The sequence below is a fragment of the Stomoxys calcitrans genome, chromosome 5 (genome assembly GCF_963082655.1).
Source record: "Stomoxys calcitrans chromosome 5, idStoCalc2.1, whole genome shotgun sequence".
NCBI lineage: Eukaryota > Metazoa > Arthropoda > Insecta > Diptera > Muscidae > Stomoxys > Stomoxys calcitrans.
Genome location: NC_081556.1, coordinates 146002191 through 146018890, shown reverse-complemented (window position 1 = coordinate 146018890; position 16700 = coordinate 146002191). Strand labels below are relative to the sequence as shown.

The 16700-nt window shown below is 27.9% G+C and overlaps 1 protein-coding gene across 5 annotated transcripts in view; it reads right to left on the bottom strand.

Moving 5' to 3' along the window:
• LOC106082650 (neogenin) overlaps positions 1 to 16700 on the bottom strand; it is a 328722-nt gene that overhangs the window by 15480 nt on the left and 296542 nt on the right. For all 5 annotated transcript variants that reach the window (XM_013245278.2, XM_013245279.2, XM_013245280.2 and 2 more), the window contains exon 2: positions 5004 to 6176. In XM_013245278.2, coding sequence (XP_013100732.2) covers positions 5004 to 6176 — 1173 coding nt within the window. The remainder of the gene's footprint in view (positions 1 to 5003; positions 6177 to 16700) is intronic.

Below are 16700 nucleotides of genomic sequence, written 5' to 3'. Positions count from 1 at the left end.
GAGAATTGCGCCCTCTAGAGGCTCAAGAAGTCAAGACCCAAGATCGGTTTATATGGCAGCCATACCAGATTATAAACCGATTTGAATCATACATAACACCATTGTTGGAAGTCAAAACAAAACACCTGATGCAAACTTTCAGCCAAATCGGACGAGAATTGCGCCCTCTAGAGGCTTATGAAGTCAAGACCCAAGATCGGTTTATGTGGCAGCTATATCAAAACATTGACCGATTTGAATCATACTTAGCACAGTTTTTGGAAGTGATACCAAAACACTACGTGCACAATTTCAGTCAAATCGGATGAGAATTGCGCCCTCTAGAGGCTCATGAAGTCAAGACCCAAGATCGGTTTATGTGGCAGCTATATCAAAACATGGACCGATTTGGCCCATTTACAATCTCAATCGACCTACACTAATAAAAAGTATTCGTGCAAAATTTTAAGCGGTTAGCTTTACTCCTTCGAAAGTTAGCGTGCTTTCGACAGAAAGACGAACGGACATGGCTAGATCGTCGATCTAGAATATAAATACTTTATGGGGTCTCAGACGTATATTTCGACGTGTTACAAAGAGAATGACGAAAGTAGTATACTCCCATCCTATGGTGGAGCGTATAAAAATGAATATTTGTTTTTATTAATGAACAGGAATTTTGACAAAATTTCCTATAGAACAGGAATTTTGGCAAAAATTTCTATCAAATAAGAAGAATTTCATACAAAAACAAAAAATTTCCTACAGAATAGGAATTTTGACAAAATTTCCTATAGAATAGGAATTTTGACAAAATTTCCTATGGAATAGGAATTTTGACAAAATTTCCTATAGAATAGGAATTTTGACAAAATTTCCTATAGAATAGGAATTTTGACAAAATTTCCTATAGAATAGGAATTTTGACAAAATTTCCTATAGAATAGGAATTTTGACAAAATTTCCTATAAAATAGGAATTTTGACAAAATTTCCTATAAAATAGGAATTTTGACAAAATTTCCGATAGAATAGGAATTTTGACAAAATTTCCTATAGAATAGGAATTTGGCAAAATTTCCTATAGAATAGGAATGTTGACAAAATTTCCTATAGAATTGAAATTTTGACAAAATTTCCTATAGAATAGGAATTTTGACAAAATTTCCTATATAATAGGAATTTTGACAAAATTTCCTCTAAAATAGGAATTCTGATAAAATTTCCTATAGAATAGGAATTTTTACAAAATTTCCTATAGAATAGGAATTTTGTCAAAATTTCCTATAGAATAGGAATTTTGACAAAATTTCCTATAGAATAGGAATTTTGACAAAATTTCCTATAGAATAGGAATTTTGACAAAATTTCTTATAGAATAGGAATTTTGACAAAATTTCCTATAGAATAGGAATTTTGACAAAATTTCCTATAGAATAGGAATTTTGACAAAATTTCCTATAGAATAGGAATTTTGACAAAATTTCCTATAGAATAGGAATTTTGACAAAATTTCCTATAGAATAGGAATTTTGACAAAATTTCCTATAGAATAGGAATTTTGACAAAATTTTCTATAGAATAGGAATTTTGACAAAATTTCCTATAGAATAGGAATTTTGACAAAATTTCCTATAGAATAGGAATTTTTACAAAATTTCCTATAGAATAGGAATTTTGACAAAATTTCCTATAGAATAGGAATTTTGACAAAATTTCCTATAGAATAGGAATTTTGACAAAATTTCCTATAGAATAGGAATTTTGACAAAATTTCCTATAGAATAGGAATTTTGACAAAATTTCCTATAGAATAGGAATTTTGACAAAATTTTCCTATAGAATAGGAATTTTGACAAAATTTCCTATAGAATAGGAATTTTGACAAAATTTCCTATAGAATAGGAATTTTGACAAAATTTCCTATAGAATAGGAATTTTGACAAAATTTCCTATAGAATAGGAATTTTGACAAAATTTCCTATAGAATAGGAATTTTGACAAAATTTCCTTTATAATAGGAGTTTTGACAAAATTTCCTTTAAAATAGGAATTTTGACAAAATTTCCTATAGAATAGGAATTTTGACAAAATTTCCTATAGAATAGGAATTTTGACAAAATTTCCTATAGAATAGGAATTTTGACAAAATTTCCTATAGAATAGGAATTTTGACAAAATTTCCTATAGAATAGGAATTTTGACAAAATTTCCTATAGAATAGATATTTTGACAAAATTTCCTATAAAATAGAAATTTTGACAAAATTTCCTATAGAATAGGAATTTTGACAAAATTTCCTATAGAATAGGAATTTTGACAAAATTTCCTATAGAAAAGGAATTTTAATAAAATTTCCTATAGAATAGGAATTTTAACAAAATTTCCTATAGAATAGGAATTTTGACAAAATTTCCTATAGAATAGGAATTTTGACAAAATTTCCTATAGAATGGGAATTTTGACAAAATTTCCTATTGAATAGGAATTCTGCCAAATTTTGACAAATTTCCTATATATGAGGAAATTTAACAAAATTTCCTACAGAATAGAAAAAGTAAGTTTACAATATGTTTGGTTCTTATACTTTAAGATCAGAAAGCCATTTTCTCAAGAAAAAAATATATGTTGCATAGTGTATGGTTATATTCGTATAAATAAATATTTATGTATTTTTTATAAAATAACACTAATAATTAATTACAAATAAATTCTAATTAAAACATTTAAAGCTTTTCAATTAAATGGCGAGCATAAAATCATAAAATTTTTACATAACAAAACTAAAACTATTTTTAATAACGGAATATATGTATATAACATTTTAATATAAACTGAACAAAAAAATATTATAGTACAAGAAGCTTTTGTAGAACTTAACAAAAAGTTTATTGAAGTAAGAAAAAAAATTGTATTTAGAAAAAAGAGACACAGTCATTGTCTTTAGAAAAATCCAATATTATTAACATTGGTAATAAAGAAAATAAAAATATAATAAACGAAAGTGGCCATATGTATTGCAAAAATCAAACTTCCGATTGGACAATAAACATAAAAAAAAATTTTTTCGATTTGAAATTTCTATTAAAGAAAAAATTTAATAACGATTTTAAGATCATAGGTTTACTTAAAATGAAAATCGAACTTTAACAAAATTGGTTTGAAATTAAGCTGTTTAAGTTTTCAAAAATTTGTTTTTATATCAATTTTATGTAATGTTTTCAAAACAAATGAAATATGAAAGTTTCTAAAAAACTAAGATTTGTTTTGGAATACCCATACAAAGATACTTTAAAGGATACTTCAAAATTGTCCATGAAAATCAAAATAAAATAAGAATTATTAAGGTTATAGGGAATATAAATTAATACTTTCAGTTCAAGTTTTAAAATCAAACAATATGTTTAAGATAAATATTGTAATTGGGATGGGACAAGCCTGTTTGGGAATGGTTTTTAAAGCGGATCAATATCAAGACCAAGCCAGCGCTAATGAGATTTTTTAACGGAAAATGGACTTAATTATCGCTTAGCTAATATTCGCGGGGTTTGCGGAAGATGATTTTTGCCGTATGTTAAAAATTACAATATAGGGAAACCAAACTTCCTATTAGGGTTGAGAGTATAAAAAACTGAAGTTTAAAAAAAATTTTAAAAATTTTATTTTTTATTTTTATGGAAAATATTGTCAAAATTTTATTTTTATAGAAAATTTTGCGAAAATTTTATTTTATATAAAATTTTGTCAAAATTTTATTTTTATAGAAAATTTTGTCAAAATTTTATTTTTATAGAAAATTTTGTCAAAATTTTATTTTTATAGAAAATTTTGTCAAAATTTTATTTTTACAGAAAATTGTGTCAAAATTTTACTTTTATAGAACATTTTGTCAAAACTTTACTTTTATAGAAAATTTTGTCAAAATTTTATTTCTATAGAAAATTTTATCAAAATTTTATTTTTATAGAAAAGTTTGTCAAAATTTTATTTCTATAGAAAATTTTGTCAAAATTTTATTTTTATAGAAAATTTTTTCAAAATTTTATTTTTATAGAAAATTTTTTCAAAATTTTATTTTTATAGAAAATTTTGTCAAAATTTTATTTTTATAGAAAATTTTGTCAAAATTTTATTTTTATAGAAAATTTTGTCAAAATTTTATTTTTATAGAAAATTTTGTCAAAATTTTATTTTTATAGAAAAGTTTGTCAAAATTTTATTTTTATAGAAAAGTTTGTCAAAATTTTATTTTTATAGAAAATTTTGTCAAAACTTTATTTTCATAGAAAATTTTGTCAAAATTTTATTTTTATGGAAAATTTTGTCAATATTTTAATTTTATTGAAAATTTTGTTAAAATTTTATTTTTATAGAAAAATTTGTCAAAAGTTTTTTTTTTGAATATTTAGTCAAAATTTTATTTTTATAGAAAATTTTGTCAAAATTTTATTTTTATGGAAAATTTTGTAAAAATTTTATTTTTATAGAAAATTTTGTCAAAATTTTATTTTTTTTTAGAAATATTGCCAAAATTTCGGAAAATTTTAGAAAAAATTGTTCAATAAAAATTTTTGGCGAAATTTAGAAAATTGTATCAAATATTTATTTTTAAAAAATCTTGTTTTAAAAAAAAAGTTTCTTCGAAAAATTTGATAAAAATATTTTTTTTTTTTTAGCTTTAAAGGACATGTTTCTTGCGACGAAAACTGGGACAAAACTAAAATTTTTTCTTCTTTGGCCCCTTAAATCAATCAAATTGTCGCAAAGGATTCTACTCAACCCTTTATTAAGAAGTTTAATTTCCCTCCTCCTAATGGCGCATTATTAAATATTCTCAAAGCTTTATGAAGTAGGGGGAAACCACTTTTATATTCTACATCGGACATATAATTATTGTAAGTCATATCTGTACATATGTATATACTGAGGAGGGTATGTGCATGTGTGTCTGAAGTCAGTTTTGTTAAATCGCTTGACACACATATCCTATCCCCCTCCCTGCCCTTAAGCTTTCAGTCAACTCACCTGGATGTAGAACACGCAGACGAGCTCCTGCCTGTACACTGCCAGCCGGATTGGTTCCCACGCATTGGAACATGCCAGCATCGGACTGCAGCAGACCGAGTATACGTAAATTATGGCCTGCAATAATTTGCATATAATCGTTGGGTGTTATGAAATCGCCATTCTTTAGCCACTTAATGACTGGCTTAGGTTTGCCGCGTATGGCACATTCCAGCTCCAATTCCTCCTTCTCATAGGCCATCTTATCCTTAGGGCTTTGTATAAATTTGGGCGGTACTTGAACCTGCACAGTGGCCTGGGCATCCAAGGAGTCTACCGTGTTGCTGGCACGACATTGATAGTTTCCAGAATCGATGTCCTCTGCCGAGGAGATTTGCAAGGACCCTGTGCCTATGATGGAAAATCTAGAGTCCAAATCATTCAAATCCAACTCTTCGCCATTTCTCAGCCATTTTATTTGGGGTTTAGGCACTCCATTGGCTACACAATCCAGCGTAACCACATCGCCTTCCTTGACCGTTTGAGGGGAGGGTCCCACCAGAAAAGAGGGAGCCACTGGGTTGTCTACATTTTCCAGCATCTTTTTCATATTCAGACTGGTCTTGCTGCTGAGACGCGATATGGAGCCGGAGGTTACATTACACTGGTAGACCCCTCGATCGGAGAAGGTTACCTCATCGATTTCCAAAGCCCCATTGGGCAATATCACCATGCGCAATTTATCCATTTGCAAGGGCATATCGTCTTTAATCCATTGGATCACATGCTTCATGCCCTGCTGCATTTGGCCAATCATGCAACGAAAATAGGCAGTTTGCCCTGGCAGCAGATAGGTCTCTATGAAATCCTGATTCAAATCAGGCAAACGAGCTATGGACACTATAGCAGACCGGCTGACTATGGTGCCAATACCATCCAGCGACAACAGACATTGATAGGAGCCGGTAATGCCTCGATTTTCCTCCACCGAGCTGATGTAGAGTGAGCCATTTTTCAATTGGTTGCGAAAGGTGTCACCCACTATGCCCAAGTCATGGCCATCGGGTCCCCGCCACCGGATGTTGGGTGAAGTCTTTTGATTTTTCGCCAGCTGCGCCAGGCCTGCACACTGCAGTAGAACGGAATGACCTTCGGCCACTACAACATCTTGGGGCTCTATGGTGAATGTGAGAGCTGCAATGAAAATTAAAAGAGAAAAAAGGAAATGAATAAAGGCGTTATTGATAACCATATAAATTCCAATCAAGAATTATTTTCAACCCACACTAGCGTCATTTTGGGTCTATGGTGTGTCTTAAGCTTTTCTTTGTCCTCCTTTTAAACTCTATTTGATTTCAATTAATCTATTTGACGTTTATGGGCCATATCTTGAGAAATGTTTGGCTTACAAAGGAGAATGTGGCAGCAGCAATCTGTTTGTTTTAATTAAACCCCAATAGAGAATGAATGGGAATTTAATGGGAGACTAAATTTATCATTTCGTTGTCGTAGCCTATGCTCTTGACAGATTTGGTGCAAAAGACATTTGCCTATGGACTACATTTCTAATGAACATTCAATAGATTTGTATGCAACACTGTAGCCAAGAAAATTTTTTTTTTGAAAATTTTTACTATTAACAAATTTGTGTAAATTTTGGCACAATCCCATTTTTAAAGGGAATTTATAAAAATTTTCTTCTATAGAAAATTTTGTAAAAATTTTCTTCTATAGAAAAATTTGTAAACATTTTCTTCCATAGAAAATTTTGTAAAAATTTTCTGTTATAGAAAATTTTGTTAAAATTTTCTTCTATAGAAAATTTGGTCAAAATTTTCTGTTATAGAAAATTTTGTAAAAATTTTCTTCTATAGAAAATTTTTTAAAAATTTTCTTCTATAGAAAATTTTGTAAAAATTTTCCTCTATAGAAAATTTTCTATAGAAATTTTGTAAAAATTTTCTTCTATAGAAAAAAAGAAAATTTTGTCAAAATATTCTTCTATAGGAAATTTTGTAAAAATTTTCTTTTATAGGAAATTTTGTCAAAATTTCTATTTTATAGGAAATTTTGTCAAAATTCCTATTTTATAAGAAATTTTGTCAAAATTCCTATTTTATAGGAAATTTTGTCAAAATTCCTATTCTATAGGAAATTTTGTCAAAATTCCTATTTTATAGGAAATTTTTTCAAAATTTCTATTTTATAGGAATTTTTGTCAAAATTCCTATTCATAGAAAATTTTGTCAAATTTCCTATTCTATAGGAAATTTTGTCAAAATTCCTATTTTATAGGAAATTTTGTCAAAATTCCTATTTTATAGGAAATTTTGTCAAAATTCCTATTTTATAGGAAATTTTGTCAAAATTCCTATTTTATAGGAAATTTTGTCAAAATTCCTATTTTATAGGAAATTTTGTCAAAATTCCTATTTTATAGGAAATTTTGTCAAAATTCCTAATCTATAGGAAATTTTTTAAAAATACCTATTCTATAGGAAATTTTGTCAAAATTCCTATTTTATAGGAAATTTTGTCAAAATTCCTATTTTATAGGAAATTTTGTCGAAATTCCTATTTTATAGGAAATTTTGTCAAAATTCCTATTTTATAGGAAATTTTGTCAAAATTCCTATTCTATAGGAAATTTTGTCAAAATTTCTATTCTATAGGAAATTTTGTCAAAATTCCTATTCTATAGGAAATTTTGTCAAAATTCCTATTCTATAGGAAATTTTGTCAAAATTCCTATTCTGTAGGAAATTTTGTCAAAATTCCTATTTTATAGGAAATTTTGTCAAAATTCCTATTTTATAGGAATTTTGTCAAAATTCCTATTTTATAGGAATTTTGTCAAAAATTTTTTCTATAGGAAATTTTGTCAAAATTGCTATTCTGTAGAAATTTTTATCAAAAATCCTATTTTATAGGAAATTGTGTCAAAATTCCTATTTCAAAGGAAATTTTGTCAAAATTCCTATTTCAAAGGAAATTTTGTCAAAATTCCTATTATATTCCTATGATAATTATATGGGAAATTTTGTTAAAATACCTATTTTATAGGGAACTTTATCAAAATTCCTATTTAATAGGAAATTTTGTCAAAGTTTTTTTCTATAGGAAATTTTGTCAAAATTCCTATCTGTAGGAAATTTTCTCAAATTTTTCTTCTATAGGAAATTTTGTCAAAATTTTTTCTCTATAGGAAATTTTGACAACATTTTCTTCTATAGGAAATTTTGTCAACATTTATGTTAATTTTTAGAAATTTTGTAGAAAAATTTAAAAATTTCCTTTTTTTGTCAGGAAATGGTGAGCCTACTACTTTTCTATTTCTAGAATTTATGCTTTTTTAATAGTGTAAACAAAGAACAATAAACTCTAGGACAAGACAAAATGAAAATGAATTTCAAATGAAGAAAATCGCGCTTCTAACCCAACGGGAATCTCGTCATCGCAACTAAAGGATAGCCTAGATTGCAGTGTGGGGGGCATTATAGAGATATATTCATAAAATTTTATACTTTATGACTGTATAAAGAGTTTTATGGTGGATGGTGTTTTTATGGTATCGTAAAATTAGGAGTTGCTAGAAATACGAAGGGGTCATAATAATTTTCCTTTCAGCTTAGCTAAGGAGGATATCAAAGCTGATGAATTCATATGCCATTAAGGCAAATTGACCTAATCAGCAGACAAACAAAGAGAAGAAATAGAGCTGCGAACATTTTTATAGTAAAAATGACATGGATTACATGTTAAAGCAGTGACATTATGATGTTGTAACATATGAGTGAGTGAATAAGTTAATGAAATGTTTATGGATGATAATAAATGGGTGAGATAATTGTTTATAAATCGGCTTACATTAGTAGAAACTTAAAATGTTACAATGGGCAAAAATATTCACCAGTTTAAGTCAGGAGTCCATAAAAGGCACCTAATCTTCGCGCCGTAAATACCCAAAAAAACACACTTTGTACTAGCCATTTATGTTAAAAAAAAGGATTTCCTCGTCCTTAAGGGAGTGCATAATTATATAAAGGAAATTATTCGTATACATACACATGCCTACGTATGCATGTTTAAAATGTCATATAATTAAATTGAGACAAAAGTAAAGTGTGGAAAAATTGCTAACACCCAATGTAGGCGACATGGCATGACACACCACACCTTTACCCTCCCCTTCAAGCATCATCACTCATTACGGCGACGTTAATGAATTGCTTACGGAGAAACGTTTGGGTATGGTTTGTGTGCTTGGCATTTAATGAAACTGTTTGCAATTGTTTTTCCCAAGCAATTATGGTGGGGAAGTTTTGTCGTAATCCTAGAGGGATATTAAGGAAGGACCAAAACTTCTGGCCATCATTTACAACCACACAGAGAGAGAAAATTCGGTCAAATTAGAATTTTTAAAAGAATTTTTAACAAAAGAATTTTTGAAACAAAACTTAATAAAAAAAATTATTCCTACAGGAAATTTTGCCAAAATTTTATTTCGAAAGGAAATTTTTGACAAAATTTCCAAATTTAATTTTTATAGGAAATTTTGTCAACTTGGTCATGTTTTGCTTGACCAATTTTGAATTTTCAACAAAACTCTTTTCGAAACAAATATTAAAAAAAAAATGTAATTTAAAAGAAAATTATTCCCATAAGAAATTTTGTCAAAATTTCATTTCTATAAGAAATTTTTCCAAAATTTCCTGCTTTAAGAAATTTTGTCAAAATTTCATTTTTATCGGAAATTTTGTCAATTTAGTCATGATTTGCTATGAAATATTTTGCCAATTTTTATTTTCGCCATTTTCTTACTCCAAGTGTAGAGCTTGCTAACCAGAATACATGTAAAACCCGACAATTTGCAAAAACAATTTTACACCTCATTAGCAGCAGACGTAAACATGTCTGTCCAGTGTCACAAACTCACAACGAAACTAATGCCTCTCCGGAAAGATGCAAGATAAACGAGTAACTTTAGGAGTAAACTGAAAAACTAACAAGAGATAAAAGAAGTTGCATACAATACCCCACAATTTCAAGTTGAACGGAGAAGTTAAACGTGCCTATGGTACTTTTTTCAAATAATAAAGTATACTTTTAGGCGCTTGGGGTATAACGACCATTCAACAGGCACACATAGTTGAGGCCAAATTTAAAAAAAAAAAGTTTTAAATGTTATTTCCCTTAAAGGGCTAAATCTAGCGGGATGAATTTAGAAGTTTTGCTTGTGATAGCGCTGTGGCAACAAATGCTGGGGCCAGAGTATCCGGAATGACTCAACTTGAAATAAACGTAATTGAAGGGCAGGCATAGAGACTAATGACTTCCACATTAGGCTTTTTGTGTTCCTTCTCTAATGTTTGGTGAAAAATTTAAATTAGGAAAGTAACTGCAGTATAATTTAGAGATCTCCAACAAATGAGCACTTTAATATAAAGTTAATTTTCTTATTTTTATTTATCTTCAAATAACAAAGCGGCGTCGCCCGCATGAAATCCTTCTTATGTTTCGCCCAGGGAAATGAATGATGTATTGCCGCATCTCAGCCAATCGCTTTATTAATGCTCATCTCATTCCATCTGCCAAAGGGGGATGTTATTGAATATTCCCAACACGATGTGAAATTTGAGTAGATAATTTTATAAAGGTCAATGATGATGATGGTGCTGGCTGCATTTATGCGCTACAAGCACGAGCGCTATACATATTTAATATAAGGGTAAAATACGAAGAAAATTCAATTTTGAATATGATATTTTTGACAAGTCAATCGATATGTATTCGCTGATTAGATTTTGATATTGTTTTAAAGACAATAAAGGCAATGGAAATAAATTCGGAAAAGAGATGGGAAAATTCGATAAGGGAGTAAACAAGGCAAGTAAATTGAAGCAGAGAAATCAAAGCAAAAAAAAAAAATGAATGAAGATAAACCATATTCAGCTATATGAAGAAATTTCGATCAAATAGCACTATTGACAGAATTTTATATTTCAAAGAAAATTGGCAGGAATTTTGACAAAATTTCCTATAGAATAGGAATTTTGACAAAATTTCCTATAGAATAGGAATTTTGACAAAATTTCCTATAGAATAGGAATTTTGACAAAATTTCCTATAGAATAGGAATTTTGACAAAATTTCCTATAGAATAGGAATTTTGACAAAATTTCCTATAGAATAGGAATTTTGACAAAATTTCCTATAGAATAGGATTTTTGACAAATTTTCCTATAGAATAGGAATTTTGACAAAATTTCCTATAGCATAGGAATTTTGACAAAATTTCCTATAGAATAGGAATTTTGACAAAATTTCCAATAGAATAGGAATTTTTTCCACACTTCCTATAGAATAGGAATTTTGACAAAATTTCCTATAGAATAGGAATTTTGACAAAATTTCCTATAGAATAGGAATTTTGACAAAATTTCCTATAGAATAGGAATTTTGACAAAATTTCCTATAGAATAGGAATTTTGACAAAATTTCCTATAGAATAGGAATTTTGACAAAATTTCCTATTTAATAGGATTTTTGACAAAATTTGCTATAGAATAGGAATTTTGACAAAATTTCCTATAGAATAGGAATTTTGACAAAATTTCCTATAGAATAGGAATTTTGACAAAATTTCCTATAGAATAGGAATTTTGACAAAATTTCCTATAGAATAGGAATTTTGACAAAATTTCCTATAGAATAGGAATTTTGACATAATTTCCTATAGAATAGGAATTTTGACAAAATTTCCTATAGAATAGGAATTTTGACAAAATTTCCTATAGAATAGGAATTTTGACAAGATTTCCTATAGAATAGGAATTTTGACAAAATTTCTTATAGAATAGGAATTTTGACAAAATTTCCTATAGAATAGGAATTTTGACAAAATTTCCTATAGAATAGGAATTTTGACAAAATTTCCTATAGAATAGGAATTTTGACAAAATTTCCTATAGAATAGGAATTTTGACAAAATTTCCTATAGAATAGGAATTTTGACAAAATTTCCTATAGAATAGGAATTTTGACAAAATTTCCTATAGAATAGGAATTTTGACAAAATTTCCTATAGAATAGGAATTTTGACAAAATTTCCTATAGAATAGGAATTTTGACAAAATTTCCTATAGAATAGGAATTTTGACAAAATTTCCTATAGAATAGGAATTTTGACAAAATTTCCTATAGAATAGGAATTTTGACAAAATTTCCTATTTAATAGGATTTTTGACAAAATTTGCTATAGAATAGGAATTTTGACAAAATCTCCTATAGAATAGGAATTTTGACAAAATTTCCTATAGAATAGGAATTTTGACAAAATTTCCTATAGAATAGGAATTTTGACAAAATTTCCTTAGAATAGATTTTGACAAAATTTCCTATAGAATAGGAATTTTGACAAAATTTCCTTAGAATAGGAATTTTGACAAGATTTCCTATAGAATAGGAATTTTGACAAAATTTCTTATAGAATAGGAATTTTGACAAAAATTTCCTATAGAATAGGAATTTTGACAAAATTTCCTATAGAATAGGAATTTTGACAAAATTTCCTATAGAATAGGAATTTTTACAAATTTCCTATAGAATAGGAATTTTTACAAATTTCCTATAGAATAGGAATTTTGACAAAATTTCCTATAGAATAGGAATTTTGACAAAATTTCCTATAGAATAGGAATTTTGACAAAATTTCCTATAGAATAGGAATTTTGACAAAATTTCCTATAGAATAGGAATTTTGACAAAATTTCCTATTTAATAGGATTTTTGACAAAATTTGCTATAGAATAGGAATTTTGACAAAATTTCCTATAGAATAGGAATTTTGACAAAATTTCCTATAGAATAGGAATTTTGACAAAATTTCCTATAGAATAGGAATTTTGACAAAATTTCCTATAGAATAGGAATTTTGACAAAATTTCCTATAGAATAGGAATTTTGACATAATTTCCTATAGAATAGGAATTTTGACAAAATTTCCTATAGAATAGGAATTTTGACAAAATTTCCTATAGAATAGGAATTTTGACAAGATTTCCTATAGAATAGGAATTTTGACAAAATTTCTTATAGAATAGGAATTTTGACAAAATTTCCTATAGAATAGGAATTTTGACAAAATTTCCTATAGAATAGGAATTTTGACAAAATTTCCTATAGAATAGGAATTTTGACAAAATTTCCTATAGAATAGGAATTTTGACAAAATTTCCTATAGAATAGGAATTTTGACAAAATTTCCTATAGAATAGGAATTTTGACAAAATTTCCTATAGAATAGGAATTTTGACAAAATTTCCTATAGAATAGGAATTTTGACAAAATTTCCTATAGAATAGGAATTTTGACAAAATTTCCTATAGAATAGGAATTTTGACAAAATTTCCTATAGAATAGGAATTTTGACAAAATTTCCTATAGAATAGGAATTTTGACAAAATTTCCTATAGAATAGGAATTTTGACAAAATTTCCTATTTAATAGGATTTTTGACAAAATTTGCTATAGAATAGGAATTTTGACAAAATCTCCTATAGAATAGGAATTTTGACAAAATTTCCTATAGAATAGGAATTTTGACAAAATTTCCTATAGAATAGGAATTTTGACAAAATTTCCTTAGAATAGGAATTTTGACAAAATTTCCTATAGAATAGGAATTTTGACAAAATTTCCTTAGAATAGGAATTTTGACAAGATTTCCTATAGAATAGGAATTTTGACAAAATTTCTTATAGAATAGGAATTTTGACAAAAATTTCCTATAGAATAGGAATTTTGACAAAATTTCCTATAGAATAGGAATTTTGACAAAATTTCCTATAGAATAGGAATTTTTACAAAATTTCCTATAGAATAGGAATTTTTACAAAATTTCCTATAGAATAGGAATTTTGACAAAATTTCCTATAGAATAGGAATTTTGACAAAATTTCCTATAGAATAGGAATTAGAAATAGAAATTTTCTATAGAATAGGAATTTTGACAAAATTTCCTATAGAATAGGAATTTTGACAAAATTTCCTATAGAATAGGAATTTTGACAAAATTTCCTATAGAATAGGAATTTTGACAAAATTTCCTTAGAATAGGAATTTTGACAAAATTTCCTATAGAATAGGAATTTTGACAAAATTTCCTTAGAATAGGAATTTTGACAAGATTTCCTATAGAATAGGAATTTTGACAAAATTTCTTATAGAATATTCCAAAAATTCCTATTCTATAGGAAATTTTGACAAAATTTCCTATAGAATAGGAATTTTGACAAAATTTCCTATAGAATAGGAATTTTGACAAAATTTCCTATAGAATAGGAATTTTGACAAAATTTCCTATAGAATAGGAATTAGAAATAGAAATTTTCTATAGAATAGGAATTTTGACAAAATTTCCTATAGAATAGGAATTTTGACAAAATTTCCTATAGAATAGGAATTTTGACAAAATTTCCTTAGAATAGGAATTTTGACAAAATTTCCTATAGAATAGGAATTTTGACAAAATTTCCTTAGAATAGGAATTTTGACAAGATTTCCTATAGAATAGGAATTTTGACAAAATTTCTTATAGAATAGGAATTTTGACAAAATTTCCTATAGAATAGGAATTTTGACAAAATTTCCTATAGAATAGGAATTTTGACAAAATTTACTATAGAATAGGAATTTTGACAAAATTTCCTATAGAATAGGAATTTTGACAAAATTTCCTATAGAATAGGAATTTTGACAAAATTTCCTATAGAATAGGAATTTTGACAAAATTTCCTATAGAATAGGAATTTTGACAAAATTTCCTATAGAATAGGAATTTTGACAAAATTTCCTATAGAATAGGAATTTTGACAAAATTTCCTATAGAATAGGAATTTTGACAAAATTTCCTATAGAATAGGAATTTTGACAAAATTTCCTATAGAATAGGAATTTTGACAAAATTTCCTATAGAATAGGAATTTGGACAAAATTTCCTATAGGAGAGGAATTTTGACAAAATTTCCTATAGAATAGGAATTTTGACAAAATTTCCTATATAATAGGAATTTTGACAAAATTTCCTATAGAATAGGAATTTTGACAAAATTTCCTATAGAATAGGAATTTTGACAAAATTTCCTATAGAATAGGAGTTTTGACAAAATTTCCTATAGAATAGGAATTTTGACAAAATTTCCTATTTAATAGGATTTTTGACAAAATTTGCTATAGAATAGGAATTTTGACAAAATTTCCTATAGAATAGGAATTTTGACAAAATTTCCTATAGAATAGGAATTTTGACAAAATTTCCTATAGAATAGGAATTTTGACAAAATTTCCTATAGAATAGGAATTTTGACAAAATTTCCTATAGAATAGGAATTTTGACAAAATTTCCTATAGAATAGGAATTTTGACAAAATTTCCTATAGAATAGGAATTTTGAAAAAGTCTTATATAACAAGTAAAATGGTGTTAAGTTCGGCTGGGGCAAACTTTGGATTCCCACCACCTCGAGTATATACGTAAACCACCTTTAGTAAAAATCCGGTGAAAAATGCATACCTTATGCCCCATAGCAGCTATATCGAAATATGTTCAGATTTCAACCCACCCCCAAAACCCACCAAATATATTTATAAACCAATCACGACAATATGGGACTCAAATGAAAGGTATTTGAGAGTGGAAAACGAATAGGATATTCAAATATGGGGTCAAATGTTTGGGGGACCACCCCAACCCCCAAAATACCCCAGACCATGGCAATATGGATCTCAAATGAAAGCTATTTGGGAGCAGAGCACGAAAATGATATCCACTTTTGGGTCCAAGTTTTTGGGGTTCTATCCCATCCTCAAAACACCCCTCAAATAGCACCTATTTACTGACCATGGCAATATGGGGCTCAAATAAAAGGTGTCTGAGGGTTGAATACGAGTCTGTTATCCAAATATGGGACGAAGTATTTAGGGGACAAAACACCCTTCAAAGAGGACAAATTTACGACCGTAATAATATGGGGCTCAAATGAAAGGTCTATGAGAGTAGAATCTGATATCAATATTCGGGAAAAGTGTCTATGGGCCCATCCTACCCCAGTACCTATACCCCCCAAACCCCTATACTTATAGCATCTAACGCCTAAGTGTTTGGAGACGTCTCATCCCATAAACTGGCAATATGGGGTTTAAAAATATGGTATTTGAGAGTAGAGCACTATGCTGACTTTTTTTTTCAGGGCTAAGCGTCAGGTTGACAGGTGTCAGGTAGAAATTTTGACAAATTTTCTTATAGAATACAAATTTTGACAACATTTTTCTTAGAATAGGGATTTTGACAAAATTTTCCATTGAAATAAAATTTTAACAAAATTTCGGATAGAAATGAAATTTTCAAAATTTCTTATAAAAAAGAAATTTTGAAATTTCTTATAAAAAAGAAATTTTGAAAATTTCTGGCAGAAATGGAATTTTGACAAAATTTCCCCATAGAAATAAAATTTTAACCAAATTTCCCATAGAAATTAAATTTTGACAAAATTTCTTTAATAAATTAATTTTGTTTTCAAAATACATTGTAGAAAAAATATCCTTTTTTTTGCCCTATCATATGCAAAAATATTCCTTTTATGTGCTTTAAAGCCTTGTTTTCTTTACACTCCAGCAAATGTTTAATGACAGCCGCAGGACATTGAAGGAAAGAGGCAAT